We start from the raw sequence: 26,696 nt of genomic DNA, 5'->3' as shown, positions 1-26,696 counted from the left end.
ATTAATATATTTTTTTAATCGGTAATTCTCACTCTCAGCATCCTGTTGGATAATGGCCACTAACTATGAATGGAATGATTTTTCCCTATTACTCTATTTATTATAATAAATAATAAAGATGTTTAGAAAGTAACTTTAACCACCCCAAACATGTCACAGAATGAAGCTATGCCCATTTTAGAATATCAATATTACATAACCACCACATTTCAGAGGATGACACAACTTACAATGTATTCAATTTTATTGTTACTACGAAAACTGTAACAAATGTTTTGGGCTCTTTGGTATTGTTTGTGCATCTCATCTTTGCTTTTATCCAGCTTAGATTGGTATGTGGTCTTGATGCAAAAGAAAAAGAATATAAAGTTAAAAAAAAGAAAAAAAAGAAATTCAAATAAAAGTTCTTAAACGTTAGTGCACATACAGTATTTACCTAGTACACTGTCAGAAAAGAGTATGCTTGAGATTAAATACGATATGGTATCAAGAAACCCTTGAACATAAGTTCAAGTCATGTCAGAAAGATTGTATTTATGAGTTGAACACACATGAACATCACTAAAAAGCCATAAATACCAGTGGGAAGCTCGGGATTTTCTTTAAGCCCCGAGTTTAGAAGTTGGGGGTGTGTCAGTAAAAAACATGGTAGAATACCACAATACTTAGAGGTATTTAGCAGTGACATTGTCAGGCTTATACATGTACAACAAAATAAGCTAATTGCCTGCACAAAATATAACATTATTGTAATATTATATGCAACAAAGTTTACAGTGCCTTCATAAACTGATTGATGTATTAAAAAAAGAAAAAAAAAAAAAAGATGCACATTCTTTGTTTTTCTTTTCTGGAAGTGGTTTAAAAACCTTGCTGTATTTTTGTGTAGTTAATTAAGAGAAGGTGCACCACCATCTCTGTCAAAAGTGACTTGAACGCGCCTGACGTCAAACACGACCAGGAGGAATTGAACACCAATTTTTGCAACGAAAAAAAAATAAAAAATAAAGAGAAAAAGACAGGCTTTAACATGAGAATTAAAACTTTTTATTAGTGTATTTATGAAGTCTGCATATGCAACACGCCTGGAAAAGCTTATCGCCTGAAGTTCACGTCCTACCAATACATCTCTCTAATGGTAAAACAAGCTCACCAACTGTTAAATGCTTTGCAAAAAAAAAAAAAGAAAAAAAAAAAAAAACAACAGAAAAAGTAAAATAAAATTATATATATACACAGTTATATGCATATATGTCTGGTCCACTTTCAGGTCTATTTGGTTTTCTTTCCACACCCAGTCAAAAATGGCAAACAGAACGTTCCCAGTGTCTTATTGGCCGCTTATGGGCTTTAAAAACGGGCCACAACATCTTCGTCAGCTTTTTACTAGATGCACTTAAAGTACAATCGCAAGAGTAGTAAGATCAATGAAGGAAAATATGGAGACAGAGGTGGGAAGAGGGGAATGGATATTTGCAATGCCTGGTCACTGCCACAACAAGTAAAGAATAACAGACAGCTATATCACAGTCATTAGTAAAAGTTGTACAACGAGCACGCACACTAAAGTTGCACAGTTCTCCCCGTTTGAAAGTTTTTGTTTTTTTTTCCCCAATTGCAAACAAATAAAACACAGCGATGTTCCTGTAGGCTGAATGTCCCCTTCGGGTAACCATACTTTGAGGGGCGGTGGCTTAAACAGTATTGTGTTATGAACATGGGAGGAAAAGCAACTAAAAGAAGGGCGGGGGGGGGGCGGTTCTAAGATCAGGGCGAAACATTAACCGGGACAACAGCTTGAACTGGAAGCGGAGGAAGAGGAGAAAAGATATTTGCGCTTATAAAAATTTCATGCTAAATAACGTTTTCGTATGATAGGACATTTCATTATGAAGCCATGTTCCTTTAAAAAGAGGGCATGATCTAAAAAAATATTCAATTCTAATAAAAAGGAAGAGAGCTTTAAAGATCTTAAATATATTTATATATAAAAATACATGAAAATACAAAAAGTAGCTAAAAGAAAGATAAAGGGAAAAAAAAATCTTGTAATTGTGTGAAGGATAACCTAGTTTATTAACACTTAAAGCTTAAATACTTGGATTTGTTTTGTTTTTTTAAATTTTTTTTTAATTTTTGTTGTTTGTTTTTTTAAAGATTTGGACTGCTTGAGACGTTTTAATAACCTTTGAAAGTCTTTGTTCATCCTTAAAAGAAGCCACTTTCTGAAGAAACCAGACTCCAAAACCACTCCACAGCTAACTAGTGAATATTTCACCCAGTGAATAAAAAGTTAATTCTGAGGGGCGGCGTAAGGTTCGAATTGAATGTGGGGGCTTTTTTTGCGTTAAACATTCCTATCAGTAAAAGAAGCATGTCTTAGAGCAGCATACCTCAAATCAAAGGCAACATTCATATATAGTGGTTTGGGGGAGAAATCGTAAAATATTAAAATAAAAAGGTATCTTTTGGCATTACTGAAGAAATCGAAAAACATGATTAAGTCTTAACGCGCCAATCTACACAATCGTAACGTGTATAAAAACAAAGAATGTGACTTTTTGCCAGAAAAAGTAACCTCCTTGAACGACCGGATCGGGGTCGCCATCCAGGAAAAGTATTTACTTCATCAAGGGGGAAAAGCCTTACTGCTACAAGTGTGTGTGAAGTTAATTACTGCCTTCTTGAACTTCCACACATCATACGCACCTTCCCTCCTTCTCGAAAACCATAAAAATAAAATAAAAACCAATATACATTTCATATTCTACTACTAATACATTTAATATTGAGGGTTTATGAAAGAAAACGAGAGAATTAAAGGTGCATGAAGCTGATGAGACAGCAAGTGCTGCGTTCAGGTCCGAACGGTGAGAACATCAGTGTCAGGAGAATAGAGATAGAGAAAGGCTCACGAGTACTATGAAAGAGAAAGAGGGGGCGGGGTTATAGTAAGTCTGTTGTTCTTGTTGTCGGTTGATGTGATTGTAGAATCAGTCGTTTTGGGGCCAGAGGACAGAGAGATTGGTCATGGCGATTAGGACATACTGGAACAGCGTACGGAGGGCGAGCCCATCTGGGTCAGAACCTTGTCCAGCCACTGCAGGGGGCCGTTCAGGTGAAGCTCGATCCAGCACGGGGTGCTCGTCACCGTCTGCCGTCTACACAACAACAAAAACGGATGGGTCAAAGGGTGCATCATGGAAAACTGTCTCAAACGTTACTATAGTCAATAGGAAAATCAAGCAACTATGGTGATGGCTTATCGAATATTAACTTTGCAATGTGAAAGACGTCCAGTAGGAACTGCTAGAGTAACGGACGGATGGCAATTTAAATCCTACCATGGCGAAGGCATGGTTTAGGAATATTAATTAGTTCCCGAAAAAGTAGCACAGCAACAACCTCTAACAAGCCTTTGCCATGGTGAGACTGGCAGTCATTTTTACCCATCAGTACTATCAATAATGTGCAAAAACTGGCATGGTTTTATTTTTTCCAGTGTTTAAACACTGCTGCTTTTAAAGGGAACCCATGGTATTAAGACTTGTATGGCTTAATATAACATAAATTATGTCTCTTACTGAATTATGTAGTAGAAAACCCATGAAAGATTTATGTTATTTAAAAAAATCTGTGACATATTTGGACACATTCTGCACAACTTCCCATTCTTTTCTCCTCTTCTTACCGCTAGTAAAGCAGTAAAGACATACATCGCTTCTCTTGTTGCCCACTACTGGAAATTACAACCAAAAGCTGCTCAATGTGGCATCGTATATTATATTCTGAGTTGTGTTGCGGTAAAAATAGCAACAGGGTAGTGTCAGTAGTTCACCGAGTGCAACCATTTGACGTCATCGACGTAGAACACACTGTGCACCTAAACAAAATGGCGCCCCCATTGTCCAAATATGTCATGGATTTTTTAAATAACAAATCTTACTACATATTTCAGTAGGAGACATCATTTACGTTATATTAAGCAATACAAGACTTAATACCAGGGGTTCCTTTTAACATTCATGATTACAAGCACATGCCAGCTAGAAAGTAACTGTTCTTAGTTTTAGATTTGATTTGGTTGAAGCATATAAGACAAGCTCAGGCAAAACATGAATATTGGTGTAGTGTGTTCACACTTGTAGTACGGTTCTCTTGGGTCTTATAGAAAGATATTTAGTCCTGGTTTGCCTAGGGTTAACAGTCATTTTAACACTGAACCTAAAGAAAAAAAAAAAAAAAAAAGAGGATAAGGTCACAACCCAGTCCCTCCAGGATTTCACGGGACTTTTTCTGCGGCCTAAAATGGCTGATTTTGCAGCGGCTTCTCTCAAAATTTGTGCATTATTTGCGGCATTTCTTGTGTAGTTTTTCTGTAAAAATACGCCAGAATCAATATTCTTCTAACATTTTTATTACTTTTCTGAGTTCAAGAACCACTGGGCTCTGTAATTTTTAAAAGGAGAACTCTGATAATAACTTTATAATATATATATATAATATAATTTCAACATTTTATTTCATATGTAACACCAAATAAAATCTTTTTTTTTATTATAAAATGTTATATTGCAGTGTTTCTCACATGATTTTGTGAAAGGGGGCATGGTTGTCAGGTACTCTAGGGGGGGTCTGGGGGTATATGCTCCCCCTTTAGAAAGGTTTATATATTTTATCAATCAATTTTGTATATTTTATGTATCAAATATGATACAACAGGCTTTCAGGAACGTTTATTTGTTTATCTCTCAATTATCATTGTATCCCTATTGCACTGCATTGTGTTTTGCCCCCCACGATAAAAATTATAGAGCTTTTATCATAAAACTAAGCATATCTTCTTACCAAGACATATTAGGAGATATAGAGTGACAAATTATATTTATATACATTTTATGCAAGTAGTCTGCTGTACTGTTATAAAGATCTCATTGATTTACATTTTTGGTCATATAAACAACAACTACAATTTTTGCTCGGTTTTGGCCTAAAGGTAAAAACAAAATTCTATAAAATAAATTATTTTCTGTCTATTATTTAATTATTTCAGGCAATACATACAGACACTGTTGATAAACTGAACCGACTGATGGAAACAATGTCACTCAGAGTGTGCATGCTTGTGTGTGTGTGTGAGTGAGAGAGAGAGAGAGAGAGAGAGAGAGCGTCGCATGCTTACAGCGGGAGCGGGACTGTTGTGGTGGTTGATGGTACAAACAGTTGTTTATCGATCGATTCAAGTTCAGCGCACATAGCCTACTTCGAAGTGGGCTTTCCTTTGGCTGAATGTACGTTGTGATGATGTCACACGACTTGTTCAGGCCCAAAATCTGCGGAAAATCTGCGGCAATTTAGAAAAATTTCAAGCACCTCCGAATTTTGCGGCGTTTGCTTGATTTTACGGTAAATTCTGCGATCGCAGAATCGTGGAATCCTGGAGGGACTGACATCCTGATTGGATGGCTGTTATGAAATATGATGTACATCGAAATCAATGCTAAGCTAATATGCCGTCATTGTATGTGCATACATTTTATGGTACTTTTCTAAACTTACAAAAAAAACTTATAAAATGTGTAAAGTAGTTAAAACAGCAGCAGGAATCCACCCATTACAAACACAAATGAAGATCTGCTGCAAGGAGACGGTGTTTCTGACACCTGTACCCAACTGTGATGGGGAACATTGTGACTATGACGAGAAGAGCCAAGTACGCTACAGTATTCTGTCATTTCAAATGCATTCAAAGGAACCGCACTAACAGAGTAATCGCCAAACCTTTTAACCAAACCAAACCTGCCAAGTGTGATCACACCCTAACTGTGCATTAAGATCAAAAGAGAACTAAGAACACAGGAAAACCAAGTTTAACAGTCATTTCAGCAGTAAAAATAAATACAAAAGTGAAACATGAGACATTTAATGTTAAGTTATTTGCAAGGTTGAATTCGATAATCTAGGATCAACTGCAAAGACATTGGTAAATAAAGTGAGATTAACGGCATAAAGTATATTTGTATATAATGTTAATTATAGTAGGTTTGCATAATAATTGAGTCTGTAATATGTCAAAAACAATATTAATACTAACAACATATAACAAGAATACTGAAGGTCCACCTTGGTATAGTTACCATGCAATCTTAAATTTGGTCATTGGGGGTGCATTTATTTTTTTGAGGCAACGTTGAGGGAAAAGTGATCTAGCTGTGTCTGTTTCCAGTGTTATTTGAGGAGGTACATTTTTATAAACACACACACACGCGCACACACACACACAAAAACAACTATAGCTAAATTAATGTGAATACAGATCATCTCCCCCCCCCCCCATCTCTGAGAAAGTTTAATGTGTTAGATTCTGCCATTAAAAAGGTGCTTTACAACCTCATGAGCAAAAAAGACTAGTTTACAGATGCACCATTTAAGATATTTGTCAGAACTGTCAGTGAGGCGGTGAGCTTGTCCATACCTGTACTCGGCTCCCCAGCCTTTGACAAAACTCATGCGAATGGTGCACATCCTAGTCAACTGATATACAGCCTCAAAGCCCTGGTTCACTGACTGAGCCAGCAGTGCCGCAAACTCCTGGTTATTGAAGATCTTCAGGTTACAGCCTAAGAAAGAGGATATCATGACGTCGATTGTTGGCGTAAATTGGCACATTCAGATGGACTGTACAATGTAAGAAGAGCGATATGACCAAAATCTTTATTTTGTATATGAATATATGAGTTGTTTTTTCCCCTGAAATAAAAATTACAAATTTTTTTAGATGCCATTGAAATTTAATAATTATCAATATCAGCTAGGACGTTTACCGTTTAAACTGGTAAAGCTTAAAAACACTTGCAAATGATAACTAACACTGCAACACCACAAGCGCAACCACAATAGAGACGATAATCTTAAAAAAAAAAAAAAAAAACTACTGGTTGACAAATTTCTCCATTTATTATGTATACCGCCCACCTCTAGTACCATGACAATGAAAGTGAGTGAACCTCTTACCTGGGGGGATTTTACAGACTGTTGCAGGGTGCCAGCCATACCTCTGATTACAGTTAGGGCTTTGAACGAAGATGGCACTATCGCTAAGACATTCAGCAAACACTTCCCCACCAATATAATACAGTCTGACCCCTCGACCTAATCAAAAACAAACAGCATTGAGAACTTAATATTGTACATGTGACCATTTTGCAGAAGTCTTAATTTGTCTTAGTACATACAAAGGAATCGGTCAACCAAAAATGAAAATCACCACCTTTTACTCAGCCTCATGTTGTTACTATGATTAACTTTCTTCTACAAAAACAAAAATAATATTTTGAAAAAAGTCTTTCTATGTCCATACACGGAAGTCAACAGTTTCATACTTGAACTAGTTAATTCTGGGTCATTCTAAACCCAGGGTAAATTAAATCTTGGGTTCTCTAGCCTACTGTTTATACAGCATGTGCTGTTCCTGTGACTGTCCAAAGCATGTGAAGCATGTGATTGGCTGTCTGTTGCTAAGCATCTAGCCGGGACTTTACTCAGGGTTAAAAGCAGGGTTAACAACAATGATAACCCAGGGTTAAGTGCAGAGTGAAAAGCCCTACTGAGGTCTTTTGTGTTCTGTAGCATAAAGCAAGTCATACAAGTTCAAAATAACATAAAAGCAAATAGGAGATGCTGATTTTAATATTTGGGTGACTTGTCCCTAAAATTCAACTGAAACACTTGATGGTAGAGCAGTTGAAGGTGTCTTGGATACCTATGTGTCTCCGGGTCATCTCCACAGTGGCGTTGCGGTTGACGTTGGACAGCAGGCCCAGGCAGAAGCGCTCTGAATTTGAGGGGTCTGTGAAGCCATCTACAGTGAGGGAAGGCTGAGAGGCGTGGAATGTTTCTCCGACCCGCTGGTTTAGTTCATAGTAAGCTATGGAGCACCAAAACGCAGGCTCTGAGTAAGTCACTGGCTGCAGGTCTAAAAAGGAGATGAGAAAGAGCGACATGAGGAAATAAGCTGACAATCTTGTATGCACTGTGAATAGCCATTTTATTAATCTCTTGACCATTTCTTAAGATTATGAGGACTTCAAAGGTCTATTAAGTGTGTGGTTAAGCAGTTAGTCAGGTCTTACCCATGCCATGGTTGACAGGCGAAAGTGTGCTTGGTGACAGTTCTGCAGGAGAACCTGGCAAAAAGGAGAGGTTTTTCTTATAACAATAGAGAAGATGGCAGCAACAAGAAGAAATACCTAGATTTTTTGGAGCTTGCCAATGCAGAACTTGTCATCACTGTGTATTCTATGAAGTCACAATTTCAAACTCCTCTCTATGAAATGACTGGGGTTCACTCTTCACTGGGATTTTTTGCCCACCTTATAGTCTATCAATGCACATATGATTTGAGGCATCATTCCAGTCCGTAGCACAACTGAAGTTTAATTCTTAAAATTTAGGGAAAAAGTTTAAAATGTTGAAAAGCACTTAAAAAGTTGCAATGTTGCGATGTACAGCTGAGTAAAATAGATGTCCTTTTTTTTTTAAATTATTTTTAATGATCAAGAACTTTGTTCAATCCATCAGTTGTTTATTGGACAGGCACAGATATGAATGCAAACTTGAAGATGATGTCACCAGAGAGAAGTCTGTCGCATCAATGGAAGATTGAGTTAAAATAAACATGCATGTATGAATTGTTCATAAAAATCAATAAAATGCATTTAGAAAGTATGAAATCAAACAGAATTTATGTAGTCATTTCAAACTTTCCAAATTTTAGGTATTATAAATTTTAAATGAGATGGCATTACTACCATAACATAATTTCTGCCAGGTCGCCACTTCACATCTGTAAAATCCAGATCCTGAAGTAAAAAGAGTGACTGCCTTGAGGCTGGAACCAACACTACATGACTTTGGTCCAGACTTTTGCCATGAATTACAGTCTGCAAGGGCACAGACCGAAGGAGATCCAGTCGAAGGAGATCAAACATGTTTGATATTGAGCCCATTTTAGATCGCATTTTGTTTTTGGTACATGGTTCTGTGCAAGTTTGTTGTGTTTACAAAGGTGGCAAGTGCATGATGCCTAGTGTTTTAAAATCTCTTTAGAATACACTACACAACTTTTATAATCTAATCTACAGTAAACATCACTTAAAAAAAACAAAAAACAAACATGTTCTGTCTAGGCAGGTTCCAGAAGTTCATTATCCTACATTCAGTAAGTAATTACAGAAGATACTTTAGGGAAAGTCTAGATGAAGCTTGGAAAGGAAACTACAGCAGTAAAAGCACATTGTGCTTTACTGTCTAAAATGCAAACACGCATAGCTTTCATTCCCATGTAGTGATGTCACTGTGGGAATGTACCTGTGTCCATACTTTGATTCATCTGCTGGTCGCTGGCCTCTCCATCCTCACTGATGTATCCCGGGGGAGGAGTTTCTGAACAGATTTAGAAATCAAAAACAAAAGATCACTAATTTACTCTAAAGGCCCATTCACACCAAGAATGATAACTACAAAGATAACTATATTCATGTCCACACCAAGGCACAATATCTTTCTGTTTGTTCCAAGCATGCGGCAGTTGTCATTTAAATGGTCAAGCTATTTAAAGCAGGATTCATTCTGATTTGATGTCAATGTTTTTTTTTTTTTTTGACATTTAGTTTGTCTCAGTTTTATCCTTTTCTTCATGTAATCACAGACAGATTCAATGATGGTGAGATCAAATCTCTCTGTGGAGCACCGGCTGTTGTCAGACTCCTGGTGTATTCAAAAATCTCACTGGATTATTAAAATTAAATGGCAAAATGAATGTATGGAAATGTGAACTGATATTATATTTCCTACTGACACTACAGCAAAAAATATAACTGGCTTAAAACCGGGGGGGGTGAAAATGTCTAAGACTTTTGCACAGTACTGTATATATCTTTATCGTTCTTGGCGTGAACGGGCCTTAAATCTTAAAATACACAATAATGCACAAGGTCTTTGGCCTTGAATTTTTGGATGAGATGTTTAGCGTGAAACGTATTCCTACCTGGTATGTAATTGTTAGGTGGCTCTATCCCTGTTGGGAAATTGGTGTTTTCAGGTATGGAATTTGTGTAGTCGTCCAAAGGAGGCAGCTCAGTCAGGATCTCCGTGTGTCTTGGCACGAGGACGGGAGGAAGAACTACAGGAGAGATGTTCAGAATCGAGAGGACTGAATGAACACTTGGTTCTAAAGTAACACATTAGGAAGTGTTCAGAAAATGCATTTGAATCTTTTCTTGGCAACTGGCAATTTGCCAATTTCCACACCTGGCGTCTCCACCCGCTGGTAATGGTAGGGGTTGACACAGACTTCATCCTTCTTGAGGTTGAACGCGTACTCGCAGGTCTCGATGGCGCGCAGCTCGTGGTGGCTGTGCAGGTCGGGCCATCGCCACAGGCGGCAGTAGATGACATGAGGCAGACCTTTACGGTGAGACACTTGCAGACGCCCGTCCAAGGATCTGACCCGAGCGTCCACAGAGAGAGGGCGAGAGAAATGGAAGAGAGGGAGTGTGCCAAATGACCAGAGAAAGACATGCATGGATGGAGGGAAAAGGGAAGATGGTGTGATTAGACAGCAAGTCATCACCAACAGAGATGCAAGGTTCAACTATTATGATTAAAATGCCTGAAAGTTTATCTAGAATAACAAGATACTAATATTTTTAAATCACTGGTTCTCAACTGGTGGGTTGTGACCCAAAAATAATTCTAAATGGAACTAATCATATTACAGTGCAATGTCTTAAAATGTGGGGTGGAGCTTAATATTCATTTTGTCCCACTTTATATTAAGTGTCTTTAATTACTGTGCTAACATTTAAATGAATCATATGATACAATGCACTTATTGTTTACATGCATGTTTAACAGAGTACTTGCAATAAAAAAAATACCTGCATGTAATTACAACTATAATTACACTATTGACCCTTAATTTACAAATTAACCCACCTTTAAACCTACCCATTCCACCAAACCTGTCCCTAACCTCCCCCGTATCCCACCTTAAAAGCAACAGAAGTGTTTTGCAATACAACACACAAAATAAGTACATTGTATCAAACAATTATTTTTTGATGCAAGTACATAGTAGGTAAAGACATCTAATATAAAGTGGGGCCCTAACTTTTATATGCATACGATCAAGCTGCGTAACTATATAATTATATAATACATGTATATGCAACCATACAAATGTTGAGTCTGTATGAAAGTCTCTTTTGATCACCAAGGCTGCATTTATTTGATCAAAAACACAGTAAAACCAGTAATATTGTTAAATATTATTTCAATTTAAAATGTTGTAGTTCTAGTTGATTATCATTTTCAAAATGTAATTTATTCCTGTGATTCAAAGCTGGATTTTCAGCATCATTACTCATCTTCAGTGTCACATGATCCTTCAGAAATCATTCTAATATGCTGATTTGACACTCAAGAAACATTTATTAGCAATGTTGAAAACAGTTACTACTTTACATTTTTATGGAAACTGTGATAGACTTAAGATTTTTTGAATAGAAGGTTCAAAAGAACAGCATTTATTTTAAATCAAATTTTTTGTAACATGAATATCTTTAACTGGACACTTTATCAATTTAATGTGTCCTTGCTAAATAAACATTTTTCAAAAAAATATATAAATAAAACCTCTGATCTATAGGCTAATATATAAAAAATGACAAAGGACACTCCTGCATAAATTTGGCAATAGGTTGGGTCACCATTTCAGAGTGAAATCAGTAAAAACCAGTTGAGAACCACCATTTTAAACTGTTGCTTTTGTGAAGTGAATGTATGAATTATGAAAACATGTCGATCTGCTTTAAATCTATTGAAACATTCAGAGTTAAAACTCTACAATATAATAAGTGATGCCATCTTCAAGACATTTAAAAATCTAAATCAACTATAACGAAGCACGTTATTTCACGGCCCCTGGAGCCCCCTGTGCTCGTTCATCCCCACCTGTGGCTTGTGGGGTGAGTGTGGCACAATGTCAGTAGAGGATATTCACCTGGTTTGGTCAGGGTAGCTGTAAAGGCCTGAGGTATCCCACTGTTCTATCGTATTTGGTGTACTCAGTCCCCAAATTTCAGAGCAATTGCTGTGCACAGAAAGTAAAAAAACAAAAACAAACAAAAAAGAAAAAAACAAAAACACAAAAGAAACAAAAAAATGATAAACATGGGGCATGATTCATTCAAAAATACCAAGATGAAGTACCATGGGGGAAAAATCGAAGGGCATCGTTTCTTTTATTAGAGATGTTTCGCGCAGGTCGTCTGAAGCTTGCGAACAACGCGGCCCACCTCGAATAAAAGAAGCCACTCTAATGGAAAATTCACATATAACAGTGAGATGAAAAAACCGAAGAGAAACTGACAAATGTATTTAAGGTTACAGTTAGGGCTGGGCGATATATTGAATATTCACAATATATTCGCAATGAAAATTAGGCAGCATAAAGTATGTCAGTTTGATTCATTTCCATGAATTGGCTGAGATTGTCAAGTTAATTAACTTATTCAAAAGTAGAATTCAGCAATTATCTTGACTCAAATGTTCCTGAACACGTTTCTTACTGAAACATTTTTCATGTATTTATGTAAATGCTGCTATTAATGTGTTTTTATATTGGTACACAAATGAAAATAAAAAGAAAATCTCATTTAGTGAAAAACATGCTTAATTATTTTAGCGTGACAATTTTAGCCATTTTAAAAAGCAGTTTTATAACAAAAATATGTCTATCTAATATCATCAAAAGGCTAAAAAATTAAATATAAGAGGCATTTTCTGCTACATCGCCCAGCTCTAGTTACAGTGCATAATCTCTTCCCCGGTCATCATGCGGTGTTATGAAACGAACAGGGCAATTGACGTTATAAAAGACGTTTCATTCAGGGGTTGGATTTCACATCAGATATCAACATTTAACACATGCAGCACAGGACAGGAGCCTATGACCTACTGTTGTTCAACTACATCACACTCAAGATAAAGAACGCTATCAGTAAATCAGACAAGCACACAGACCTTCAGTAGTTCTGAAAAAGAAACAAGGGATGAGAAACAGACATGGTGACGTGACAGGAACAGGACTCGCACAGACTTGATATGTGATGAATGAAGTTTTGGCCCCCTGTGGTTTAACGGTCTCTGAAAAGGGACTCTGAAGACAAACATGTGCCAGACTCCAACAGCAACCTGGAGTAAAGTCTTATCACAAATGTGCTTGATAAATCTTTTTCAAACACTAAGATTTAATTTTTTTTTTTTGTTATAAATATGTCCTGCAGCAGTGGTACTATGGGATACAGAAGCATTTTTCCAGTTTACACTAGTAACAACTTAATAAATATACAGACTTTCATTTATTTGACAAGGAAAAATCAGCCTCAGGAATCCAATGTAGGTCTATTCAAGACAATTTCAAAGAAATAAAAAAAAAAAAATAAAAAAAAAAGTGATTTACATTCATTTCTAATTAACCTTATCAAAGTTTAGGTATACATTTAAGTTACATAACATTAATTTTTTATAATGTATTTTTTTCAAAGTAACAAAGCGAGACAAGAATAGTTTTGCTAAATGTGTTGTTTTTTTTTTAAGCAAAAAATATTTTGTTAAATACTTCAGTTTACCACAGTTACCGACACTGTTTTATCAGTTTAATGTAAATGTGTTAAATAAAAGGTTATTGCCTCTTAAAAAGATTTTAATGTAGCTACCTTGTGACACTTAATGGGACAGATCAGCAAAAAATGAGTTAAGGCTCCGGTATACTTCAAACAAACTTCTTTTTCGTTCTTCGTTTAGGGGTAAAACGAAGTTGGAAAGTCACGTCTTCATGGAGCACTTTACTCAATAGATTGATTAAAATCAAGCAGCTTTACAGTATCAAACGTGAAAAACACCAGCGGAGCTCTTACCTCAACAAACTCTACAGATCAAATGAGTCAGAGACACGCACACGCGAGTGAAGGCGGAGCCTCAGCGCACGCCTCCTATTACGTTATCGCCACTGACCAATGGTACTACGAAGGTGTTTTGGTGCTGGAACGAACTTTTCCTGAAAGTTCGCTTTGGCATGCCGTTTCGAACTTCCAAAAAGAACACAAAACGAACTTCGTTTTGGCCTGATTTTGTTCGGAATGACATCACATCAGTTCTTTCTTCGATTTCGTTTGAAGAATACCGGGGCCTTAATTCACCCTCATGTTGTTCCAAACAGAGACCCTGAAGACATTAATCTTCAAAATACAAATGAAGACCTTTTTAATAAAACCTGAACGATTTCTGCCCCTCCATTGAAAGTCCATGGAACCAAAATTGAGACGGCTAAAATTGTTGATCAATGTATATATCTATATCAAATCAAATATGGCAAACACGGAAGCTCAACCGTACTTGCTTGACGTGCAAGAACTTGCTTAAACCTCTCAATTCATATGTATAACTTAAGTGTCAAAGTTTTGGTTGCATGAACTTTCAAAGGAGGGGCAGATATCTCAGGTTTCATTGAAAAAATGTGTGCTCAGATCAGTCTTCTGGGTTTAGAATGACATGAGGGTAAGTAAATGACAATTTTCATTTTTGAACAAACTATCCCTTTAACTTTTTCAAAAGACTAATTTGTGTCATGTGTTTGTGTAAAGCTTGAAACTCAAAGTAGCCATTGACACTCCTAAGAACAAGCATTTATACAACAAACTAACCTACATTAAAACACTTAAGGGGACAAAAGGAGTCCGTAAGAAAGAAAACTCTTGAGGAGTTAACATTAGAGAAGGTTATCTGATCGGCATGTGTATCGCTAACCCTCGACCTGTTCACTCGCTGCTGCCTGATGTCAAAAGTTAATGAGACAGACCCTGATGTAACATTGTCACCCGAGATATTGTGTGAAGCTTGCTCAGAGTATAGCGTGTCCTTATTCCTTCAGGGAATTAAGATTTCATGATGCCCACAGAACATGATCAATAGACAGTTTTAGTCAACGACATGCTAGGAGAGTCTACAGATTAGGGCTGTCACGATTCCTCGATTCAATTTGAGAACTTGGTTTAAGAAAATTCGACTAATTTACCTGTGCCGATTAACCGGAAAGTGGCGCATTCCATGGATGAGAATCAATGAATCGCATTATTAGACTGTTTCCTAAGGCTACACAATCTATTTAAAAAAAAAAAAAAAAATACTATAGCATAGTGCTATTGTGAAATCACAAATACTGTGATTCAATTGAAATAAATATATATATATATGCACTTTTTTTTTATTTACATGTGTGTAGGTTACGTGAGTCTCAGAGCGGCTCAGTTCACAGTAAATCCTGCTCCACATAAACATCTCAAACATCTCTGCATATGCTTCATCATGGTTAGCTTCATCTGGGAATGTAGTGTGAGCATAAAGATTATCATATTTGTAATGTAAATAATTTATAAACTAATGCCAACACAGGACAATACAATAATGTTTCTAAATATGCAAACTGTTCATCATGATTTAAAAAAAAAAAAAAAAAAAAAAAGTTTAAACACTCACTCTGAATTTGCATGTTTTGATGTCCACATATTCTTGTTCCAGAAAATGAAATTACAGTGGCTATAGCATTTCTATCATAAACTGGCCAAATATTAAAGATTAAGTGGATATTTTAATTAAAATGTTTGGCCAACTTTAAACAAGGATTTGTTAGTGTTAGGAAGTGTTATAATCACCATGCCGGTCCTCTGCAGACATTTGTTATTATACATAATGTAAATAAGTTAATTGTTTATATTATGTATATATTACAATATATATTTTAACAGTGTTGTTCAATAAAACCATGATTATTTTTGATAATTTATTTGAGCCCATTACTATTGCTTCTTTGTTATTATTTTAAGTCAAGGCTTAGGTCTATTTTTATTACCACAAAAAAAAAAAAAAACCCTCAAAATAAAATCAATTACTTTATTACCAAAATAAAATGAAACCATAATATGTTGATAACTGTTAAATATTCAAATTCTATACAATTGCATGATTAAAACACTAAAACGTGAAAAAATTTAATTATACAAGTTAATTTAGGCATCATAACATTATAATTTACATTATCAATAACATTATCGTAACATTGTAATTTACATTATTTATATTTTAAGATTTAGGTTTAAGTTTTATTAAATCTGTTTTAAAGATTAACTTTAAGCGAGTATTTAAAAATTTGCATAATTAAATATCAAATATTTGCAGATTGTTTTATGATATATTATGAGATTGATATAAAAAAAAAATCCCCACCACACTCCAATATTTGCATTTAACCAATACATTTCTTTTTAGTCAGTTTGAGCTTTACTAAAACTGTATTTAAAAAGCCATGCTTTTGTTAAGGAGGGGGAAAATTAAGAAAAAGAGCGAAGTGAATGTATATGTGAAACCATTAAAGAAGTGAAACCACAGAGTTTACATAAACTCACATGACCTGCTTTAGGGGGATGGGGACTTCAGTTTCAACACCAGTAGATGGAGGGTTTCCTAATACTCTCTTAAAACACACACGCTCACAATAGAAACCCGATTCAGTATTAACCCTCAATTTAACAATAGAGCAGATGGCCGATCACTGTGTGATATCAACAGAGGTGCATTCAAGCACGATAATGATAATTCACAAACCTATGATGAACCATTTTGCAGGAATTCTATCAATATTACATGATTCTACATAACTGGTGAAAATGGCAGCCAAAAAGGCAAAGGTTTATTACTTAAAACGTCACCAAAAAAATGACAACTAACCTCCATCAGAGTCCATCATAACATGGACCCCATTAGTAATTCAATGTGACCAGAACATAGTTGATAAATCTGGATCCCACACCAGCATCACTGGGCGTCCATGTCCCAGACAGATGACACACTTTTGGAGGGAATTAACCCTTGTATCCTGGTGTGTGGAGACCCCATCCCCACTAAACCACAGAGTCCATCTGCTGGGCACGTCTCCCTCTCTTGGCTCAAGATGAAAGCAAAAAAGTTGTTCTTTTAAAGCAGCAGTACCAGGTGACTAGCTAATAAAGAACAGTTAGTCTTAAAAAACAATGAAAAGGTTTAGCGGGTGCACTGCATGGGCTGTGTATCAAAACAAACCCCAGGACAGATTAAAACAGAGGCATCACAAAGGAAACCATATGTATTTGTCAAATCTCAGGATGCTTCCTGCAAATGAACAGTCAATGAGTGTCGTGTTTCAGGCTTCCGTTTGAACATGCGCCAACATCTTAATCCCACGAGGCGTCTGAACACGCAATTTAAGACTGTCCGTTTAAATTCTTCATAAAATTTTATATCATAAAATGACTTCCTTTCCTTACACATAAAACTTGTATCTTTTTGTTTAAATGGCTAACCTGATTGCCTCTCCCACTTCTACGATCTCAGTATTATTGATTTGCATATTTGTTGGCAATTCCCATAATATGGAGGCTAATTTATGGATACAATAACAAAAATTCTGAATAAATTGCTATCTGAGAAAAGCTTTTATAAAGAAATTGATAGGAAAATAGACTTTTTGTAACCTCAATTCTGAAAACACTTATCAAACCAAACGAAAGCCAGGCCTTAATTATTGTATGGGAAAGCCAGACAGACAACGGAGTCTTCAGGTTACAATCAATAGACCTGAAAAAGCCACAGCGCCAGTCAACTCTATCCTCACGGAGAAACCCTCTTCACATTCTTACACTATCAGCCCTTCTATACAAAAGACCTGTGCTGAGATCTTCAACAGGAAGTCAGGTCGAGACAGATACGGGTTTGTTTTCCCTTTAAACAAGACTAACGTAACAATTAATGAAAAAGGACTAGACATCAGCTAAAATTTAACGCTTGTTTGTATTTGTTTAGCTTTCGATGTGCGTATGCAGGAACACTTTGATAGCGTTTGTTTTGAGCAGATTAAACAAATGGCATACAGCTGGATCTGTTTAGAAAAACAAGATTGATTTCCCAAGGACCTACTGAAAAATAAAGCATCTCTTGATTTTCATGTAAGATCATCAGCTCAATCAGTTCTGTATAATGTACTATATTACTGGATAAATATTCCTAAAGAGGGCAACAAGATGGTTTAATCATGGCATTTTAAAAGCACATGATAAACCATTCACTTGCAACTACTTGCAATTTTTCAAACTTTAAAACTTCAAGTCTGGTCAGTACAGTTAAAATCTAGTAGATATTCTGCTCATCATAACATGATAATGTGTTTAAGTGAATTTTGTCTGGAAGTGCAGGGCAATTTCATATGTCTGTTTCACTTCTCAGCAAAGACAGGAATCTATTTTGCTCTAGTACAACAAAATGAAGAGCAAAAGTTGAGCATTGGGCAACTAATTGAAGCTTTGTGCATGTATTTTATTAGTCTCATGCTGCCAGAAAAGAAAATACAGTTTGGATGTAGCAAATACACAAGATATGCACACATTTTGTAAATTATGGTTTTGTATGATACTAAAATGTATAGAAATTTGGTTGAAAATCTGTGGAATAGATTTAAAAATGCACTAAAATGATACTCTATCAAAACGATGAAAAAAATATTTTGATGACTGAAATGAATTAACAAATATTGGAGCCAGTTGACATCCATTGCTTGGTGAGAGAGAGAAAAAAAAAGAAATTTCTCAAACTATCAAAGTTTTGGAAAGACCAATTTTGTGTGAAATCATTTAATGCCAGCTTCTTTGAAAGGGTGCAGTTTACATATGCTCGTCTCATGAATATGATAATTTCTACACAACATTTCTGGCTGAACCATGAGGATCCAAAGCACAAGAAAATCAGGAGTAGTGTTGTCAAATATATTGGTAGTTTGATGTGTATTGATACTGAAATATCCGAAACAGCTCCAATAAACTTTTCTGCAGTATGGATACACCGATACCAGCTTTGCTTTCTTGCTCAAAAGCTCATATACATTTATATATCACTTTATATACATAAAAAAGGATTTCTTCAGAAAGATTTTTTGATTGCCTAGACTGTCAATAGATGGACAAATAAATAAATGATATTAAAAATATTTATATGACAGTATATGCAGCGTTTTCCCCCAATGGTATCGAAAATGTTATCGAATATCAATACTTTTCATGGTATCATATCGAAATTCCATTATTGTGACAACACTAAACAGGAGAAAATGTTTCCATTTGACATCTCACTGGATGTGATTTACAGCATAAATGGAACAAATCTGAAATCAGTATTGATTTCATTTACAAGCCATTGTGCACTATAATAAATGAAGAACACTCAAATTGAAAACACCCAGGAAAAATCTAGCTGAGTCTTTTTGTTCACAGGTATGTGAGGGAGGCTGGAAAGGACAGTTGGGGGGGGACTTTTGACGTTACCATTTCCAAACATGACAACCGGCGCACACAATGACTGATCCAGCCGTTCCCACCAGCCTCCAAGGTTAGAGAACAGATTAGCAGCAGAAAACACATGCTGGAAACAAAGTTTCCCACCCTTTGAATCCATTCTCAAGGGAAGACAAAGCACTCTGGATGACTTAGAAGCATTTCTGAAGGTTTGACCTGGGCTTTGGCATCTAAGCAGAGAAAAGCCATCATTTTAATGTTCACTTACAAAAATTTTAGCTGGAGGGAGGTTAGATTTAACCTGTATTTATTGTAAGCTATACAGTCTCAAGAGGTTTTGCTGAGTGAACCTCATCAAGTATTAAGGCATTGTGCCAAGTCGCACAGCATTTTCACAATAACCGTTGCACAATTTTTCAATAAAAAGTAGAGGGAGATACGCATTCAGCTCAGCATTTGTTAAATGACATTCTGTGGATGTGAGAAGTTAGAATCGATTCAAAAAGGATTCAATGGAAAAAAAATCTCTCAAGGACAAAGGACAATGCCCGTTTGCCATTACAAGCAGCTTGCATTATTGGTTTCTACAACACCTTTTCAAATTAATTAATCCAGGAACCGTTCAAAGCCGCTTTCATGCGATTATGCCCTTTTCAAGCTTGTTCAGCAACTCACACCAAAATTAAACTACATTAGATGGCAAAGAACGAGAACCTGTGCTAGACCTCTACAACTGTGCTAGATGATCTAAATCTTAAAACAGACTGGTGTATCTTATGAATGGATAGTACAAAGAATATTTACAAACACTGATGCGTTTGTCTTATGTTTGCATTATAAAATTAAGTAATAATAGCTGTTTCCAACCAAAGTCATTTTACCATATATAATAAATGGCTCGCGCCTCGGAGCGTGCAGATGAAACGCAATAAATGCTGTCATGTTTTCTTGATTTCAGAGGCAGGTGGCTGAATTTATTAGGCAAATGAGTATAAGTTTATGCACGTTTTTCCTTATTAGATAAAAAAAGCTGCATCTGCCTCAATTGAGTGCACAATTTCTTATGCACATTTTTTAGAATTTAGGCACATCTTGGTGTTTCCATTCTGCATTTTTATGCAATATTCTAAAATTCACATAAAAATAGATGGAAATATAGCCATTGTGAATGTCATGCTGATCTTGCACTTTGACCAACTGCAGATCATAAAGACTGCTTTACACGTGACTCAAACTAAAATTCTCTTTTTAACTGGAATCTCAAAGCGGACAATTCAGATATCAGTTATCACTTCTTGCTAATTAATTTTTTAATCATGTACTATTTTTGTTGACAACTAATTTCATTCTTGAGTTTGTGGATGCTTTAATAAGGGTGGTTTTTTTTGTTGGTTTTTTTTTATATTTTGTATTTAACGTTTTACATTTACAAAAGAACTGAATCTATTTAAGCACAAATACATCAATATATTTCTCTCAAATATCACCAATGGGCTGAAAACATGAAATGTATCAGACCTCACCCAACCCTTGTGTGTCTGTAACGTCTTGGTTTCAAACTATTGATATGTTGTGGCTCGGACAGACAACTCATCCTCTCCTCTTAGCTTTCCCTAAAATAGTAGCGCTGATATTTCACCATTTGTCATGATAAATGGAATAAAAGCAGCCTGATGGTTGATTTCGCAGACATTCATACAGCATGAGAAGCCTGAGCTCAGAATGGAGGTGACGTGGAGCTGTACAGAATGACCTTAACTCAAGTCGAGACAGATGGAGCAGAAATCATTTAAAGAAACAAAGGGGAGTAATGCTGATATTTTACAACTGTAGACGCAACTCAGCGTTAAGCCTTCACCTTCACTCATGAGGAAACACACGCAACGATACGGCTAAGGTTACGTCTAAAATTAAATCAAAGCATTTCTGATTCATTAGAGGACCTTTAATGCTTTATAAGATGAAGACTCAAAACTAACAAAAAATTTGCAATTACAATGAAGGGCTTGCAACTGCAACTTTAACTGTATTAAAGGGGTACTTAATCTAAAACTAAAAAAAGTACATATTTACTTTGTCTCATGTCGTTTCAAATCTGTATATGCTTATATATCACACCATACTTTTTTTTGAATGATAAGAGGATGAACAAACGACAATTTTCTTTTCTTTTCTTCCCCATAGTTTCAAAGATTGAAGCGATTGATTCACGAGTTTAAGACGACACTGACCTAAAAAGCAGGAATGCGAGCAGCTTTTGATGTTGGCGTACCTGGGGATGGTGACACACTTGGTGTTGAGGTTCTGTGTGGTGATGGCTTTCTCCAGCTCGTCCAGCTGGCCCGTCTTCTTCAGCTTCTTCACCAGGCTTTTGACGGCCTTCTCGCACCATTTCTCCTCCTGGCCGTTCTGCTCTCCGCCCCCTCCCGCTCCAGTCGAACCGCTGGCCGACTTCTTCCAGCCCAGCAGACGCTTCACCACGGGCGGAGTGAAAGGCAAGATGGAGGACATGTTTTTGGGGTGTCCAATGAGCGGTCAGCCCCCTACTGGGCAGGTGGAGTTAGAGAGACAGATGGAGGCTAGGAGAATGGGGAGGAACAGACCCAATGTTCCTAACTGGCCTTTAGGAAGAGGGTCTCTGGGCTGATTATGAGGGGGCAGGGGACAGAGAAGCTTAGGAAACAGGAGAGGAAAGGGGGGCGAGGGGTCACCTGAGTGGAGAGAAGCAGAAATCAAGAACAGCTGATGACAGAGAGACTCTGTTAAATACAAACATCAGGGATGAGACGAGGAACCTCCTTACTGCTTCTTACCCTGATTACAACTGTAAACTACAGACTTAATTCAATTAAATCTTTGTTGTAATGCTTTTTTTATTATAACTACTTGTAACTACTTGTAATTAATATTATAACAACTGGTAATTCATTGCTTGATGATTATTATTATTATTATTGGTCACTACTGAGGCTTTATTACCCAATAATTACTTGAAAATCCTGAACCAATATTTGGTTAGTGTTTGGTTTAATTTTCATATACATTACCGTTCAAAAGTTTGGGGTTGGTAAGACGTTTTAAATGTTTTTGAAAGAAGCTCACCAAGGCAAAAGTTATTTGATCAAAAATACAGTAAAACTGTAATATTGTAAAATATTAGGCTGTAATTTAAAATAACATTTCTATGTGATATTGTAAACCGTAATTTATTCCTGCGATCAAAGCTGAATTTTCAGCATCATTACTCCAGTCTTCAGTGTCACATGATCCTTTAGAAATCATTGTAATGATGATGACTATATGCTCAGGAAACATTTCTGATTATCAGTGTTGAAAACAACTGTGCTGATTAAAATTCTCTTGTTGAAACCCATTTTTTCAGGATTGATGAATAGAAGTTCAAAAGAATAGCATTTATTTGAAATCAAAAATGTCTTTAAATGTTGCTTAATCAATTTAATGTTTCCTTACTGAATAAAAGTATTAATTCAAAAAAACCTACTCGCTCAAAACTTTTGAACATTACTGTAAAACAGTCTTATTCCAGTTACATATGCAGAGATAACAAAGAAGCCATTTCTTAAGTCAATACCGTTGAGTCTGGACTATCTGTTGATCAATGGTGGATGGGTGAGTGTTTAGGAAACTTTTAAAACATCATTTTTGAAATTTGGCAGAAATCACACATCAGCTTTAAACAAAGGAGCGCATTCAATTGAATTGCCTTCTCTTGTGGTGCCAAGAACTGTGGAATTTTTCTTGTATTGGACTCAGCCAATCAGATTTCAGTAGTGACTCAACCCTAGTCAGCAAATGATTTTATTGAAACTACAATTTTCTACAGGAAAAAATGTAATACTGCAGAAGACAAGCTTGCCTTTCATTTAAAAGGGTTTATAATTTCATTTGAAAAGAGGTTCCACGTAACAACAAAATCTATGCAGAGAAACCAGGCGAATATTGCCAGGTTGTGAACATGGGGAAGTGGAAGTATAACATCTTGATCACTTTGGTTAGGCTTACAACATACCCTTACTCTGGGTGCAATTACAAAGGAAACGACGGGCAATAAGAAAAGATTGTTTTAAACACATTGAAATGCTACTTCGACAAATGCACTTATGAGGAAGAATAGGAATTGTTTACATCAAACTCTTCTCATAACAGGACAAAAGCTGAATCAACAACTTTGAGGATGAATGACATCAGAAAAGATTTAATGAGCTCAATTTTCAGATGCTTTGGGCTGTAAGAGTTTCTTTGCCAGCCACAGCCAAATGTGCGAATGTAACAAAACCCAAAAATATCCTCCTTATTGTCTTGCTTATATAAAGTGTAACCATTCAACATATGAAATCTCTAATATCAAGACTGTACAACTATAGGTGGAAAAAGTCCAAAATAAAAACACAAGAACTGTCAAGCTTGACAGCACTTATGTTAATTTAAATGATTGCGATAGAACGTTTTTAGAACCTCAGAGGCACATTTGGAACATTCAATTGTAACATGATTTATTTAATTCAGATTTAGCATTTGAAATATTTATTTTTGGGGTAACACAGACACATTGAAATCTTCAAAACGAACATACCAGTCAACTTGGGTCAAACTAAGCACGTTCTGACATTTTAAACGTTCACCATTTTGAACGGTTTTAATTCAATATTAAACGCATTTTTGGGGTATCATAGACAAGCCTGGATTATTATTTTTTTAATTTAAGCTTAAAGTTTTTTGGTATAATGGACCCAATTGGAACGTACAAAATAAATGCATCTGGAACACTGTAAGCGTTTAGGGAAATCACTGAAGTGTCTGGAACGTTTTCAAAATTTGAGCACCACAGGTGCTTTGAAAGTTTCAAATGCAACACTCGTTTTCTTAGCCTATAATTGGCGTGTTGGAATGTTTGATTCTAACGTTTTGGCGCGTTCCGTATCAGAAGCATTTAGTAACGCGACTTTGATGCCCAAAAATGTAGTCTAGGTAGACAGCTCTCTAAGTTTTGACACAGTCAGATCCTGAGATGAGCAATACATGGAGGCCAGTGATCACAATATACTTGTGAACGCATTGGTGTACAAACGCCAAAGCAAAAACATATTTATGAGCAAAACAAACATCATCACCATGTTTATCTGCTGGTATCATTCTAATCATGCACAGAAGTCAAGCCAAACCGACCCTGCTGGTCGTTATCTCATCTGTAAGCTCTAAAGTGACTGATAATTGATAAATAAACGCATTGTTTACCTTCTCCAGTGATCTGATGGTGTATCACAGGCTCGTTATGGCTGCATGGGCCGCTAATCGACTCACTGTCCCGGTCTGCCTACGATATAACAAACCCCAGGATCAATACATTTACATTAATCGCTGCATTATAAACTCTTTCATCTGTGCAAAAAGCGAAAAATCGAAATCTGCCTGCTTATGCGAGGTGTGTGAGTTTGTGTGACCATTGAGTTTGTGGAAACCGCTAGCAGCCTGCGCTACTTTCTTTGACAGAAAAATAAACAGCTTTCAAATGGGTTCGCGAGCCGTTATCTTCTCATTTATCCGTCAACTCACCCTTTTAGCGGGAAGCTTTCTCTGTAAGGAAGGAGTAGCCTAAAATCCAAGCGAAACTGATTATTCGTGACTGGGTAAAAGTCGACTTTAAACAATATTTTCCTTCCCACTGTTGCCGAATTACAGCAGCAGACGACGGCCTCCAGCGCACGCAACCTAACCTTAATGCACGCAACGCGATACGCGCTCTACATAAGCCCCGCCTTCTATCTTTCTATTGGATAAATGAGAAGCCTGTCATGGATATGCTTCTCGTCGATTGGCTTATAAAACCGTCAATCTTGATCAAAATTGAATATGCAAACTACAGTCGATTTTTATTGGCTGATCAGATTGTGTCTTCTAATCAGTGATGTTTAGGTTCTAGTAGAAGGCAGTGGTTTGTCAATGTGGCTGTCCATCTATTTACTTGATAATAGAGTCTAACTGAACGGGGTGGGGAATTTGCAAGCGAGTTACTGCCTCTAAATAACATTACTATGAGATTGTGATATGTTGTGTGCGTTCATCCGCCATTCAGCACGAAACAAATAGGACTAAACATTCCATAAGCTTGTGCTCTAAACCACGTGTGCTCCTTTGCAGTAATGAAGCGCCTACTGTATAATAAAGATTTACAAGGCAGAGTGCACAAAGAAAATGTGTGTTTTTTTTGTTTTTTTTAAATCACCAGTCTTTTCCCGACCTCAATAGTTTGATGATATTCGCTGTAACGTCGAGAAATGGGCAAAAGGGTAATATTTGTACATCATGTTATGGAAGTCATTATAGCAAGATTTGTACTAAATTGTTTTTTTTGTTTGTTTGTTTGTTTGTTTTTTTTCATAAAGGTGAGTAATGTTACGATGTGGCACAAAGCCCACATATTTCAGTAATAACATAAAGCACACAAAGCAGTACCAGCTCATTATCACTAGATGTCGCCAATATCCATTATTCAAACGCTGCTTGTTTCGCTGTCAAAAGTATGAATGAACTTTTACAGTGAAATACACACTGCTCATATGTTTCATTCTGTTCTGTTTTACTGTTTATGAAATGGACGTTAACAAGACATCTGCACAGTTGCTTGAGATTGTATTGGAGAAATATGGAAAAAACGGGTAATGTTGCTCAATAATATCTTTTTTTAAATTGATAATTAAATATGGATTAAAATAATTAAATAAAATAGTACAATAAATTAAATAATTATTATTTGTATTGACTTTGTATTGACTTTCATAGAGAATATGCACATTTTACATCATTATAGATGGAATATCCTTAATTTATCCTTAAAAGCAAGAGTCAAGTTGCATACTGAACATGACGACATGGAGATGCAAAAAAAATCGTAGATATTCCGAACTATTGATCAGTACCTACTGTATATACTTATATATTTTTTTAATATATGTACTGTTGATTATATAAAACAAAATATTTTTGATTTTATATAGGCTATACCTGCGTGACGTCATGATTGAGCGCGTCTCGCGCAGCGGAATCTTATAAAGGTTTGTGATTGGCCCGCTCACGCGCGAGGTTCAAACAGGTACATGTGTGTAATGGACCTGCGGCGTTTGATCTGCTGCACGGCAGTGTTCGCCTTACTGTCAGGTAATTATCTTGCCTCTCGCTTTTAGATTATGAACTTATTATGAGCGGTAGGACAGTATAACATCAATTAAATTAAAGGAG

The 26,696-nt window shown here is 36.2% G+C and overlaps 1 protein-coding gene across 4 annotated transcripts; it reads right to left on the bottom strand.

Moving 5' to 3' along the window:
* Nucleotides 1–1,167: 1,167 nt before the first annotated feature.
* On the bottom strand, nt 1,168–25,151 carry smad2 (SMAD family member 2). 4 transcript variants are annotated; one of them, XM_067398314.1, is made up of 12 exons: nt 25,014–25,151; nt 24,696–24,774; nt 21,712–22,150; nt 12,065–12,154; nt 10,312–10,505; nt 10,049–10,183; nt 9,370–9,444; nt 8,133–8,186; nt 7,763–7,975; nt 7,015–7,152; nt 6,476–6,620; nt 1,168–3,161 (listed from the first exon to the last, which is right to left on the bottom strand). In XM_067398314.1, exons 3-12 carry the CDS (start codon nt 21,948–21,950, stop codon nt 3,038–3,040), a joined length of 1,407 nt encoding a protein of 468 aa, XP_067254415.1. In that variant the 5' UTR covers nt 21,951–22,150; nt 24,696–24,774; nt 25,014–25,151; the 3' UTR covers nt 1,168–3,037. The 4 variants fall into 4 exon arrangements, with proteins under 4 accessions (XP_067254415.1, XP_067254418.1, XP_067254416.1 ...); XM_067398317.1 differs by having other exon boundaries at nt 9,382–9,444; XM_067398315.1 differs by having other exon boundaries at nt 24,696–24,770.
* Nucleotides 25,152–26,696: the final 1,545 nt, after the last annotated feature.

This window comes from Chanodichthys erythropterus, chromosome 10 (assembly GCF_024489055.1).
Source record: "Chanodichthys erythropterus isolate Z2021 chromosome 10, ASM2448905v1, whole genome shotgun sequence".
Taxonomy (NCBI): domain Eukaryota; kingdom Metazoa; phylum Chordata; class Actinopteri; order Cypriniformes; family Xenocyprididae; genus Chanodichthys; species Chanodichthys erythropterus.
Note: the sequence above shows the minus strand (reverse complement) of the source record. Positions and strands in the feature narration are given on the sequence as shown.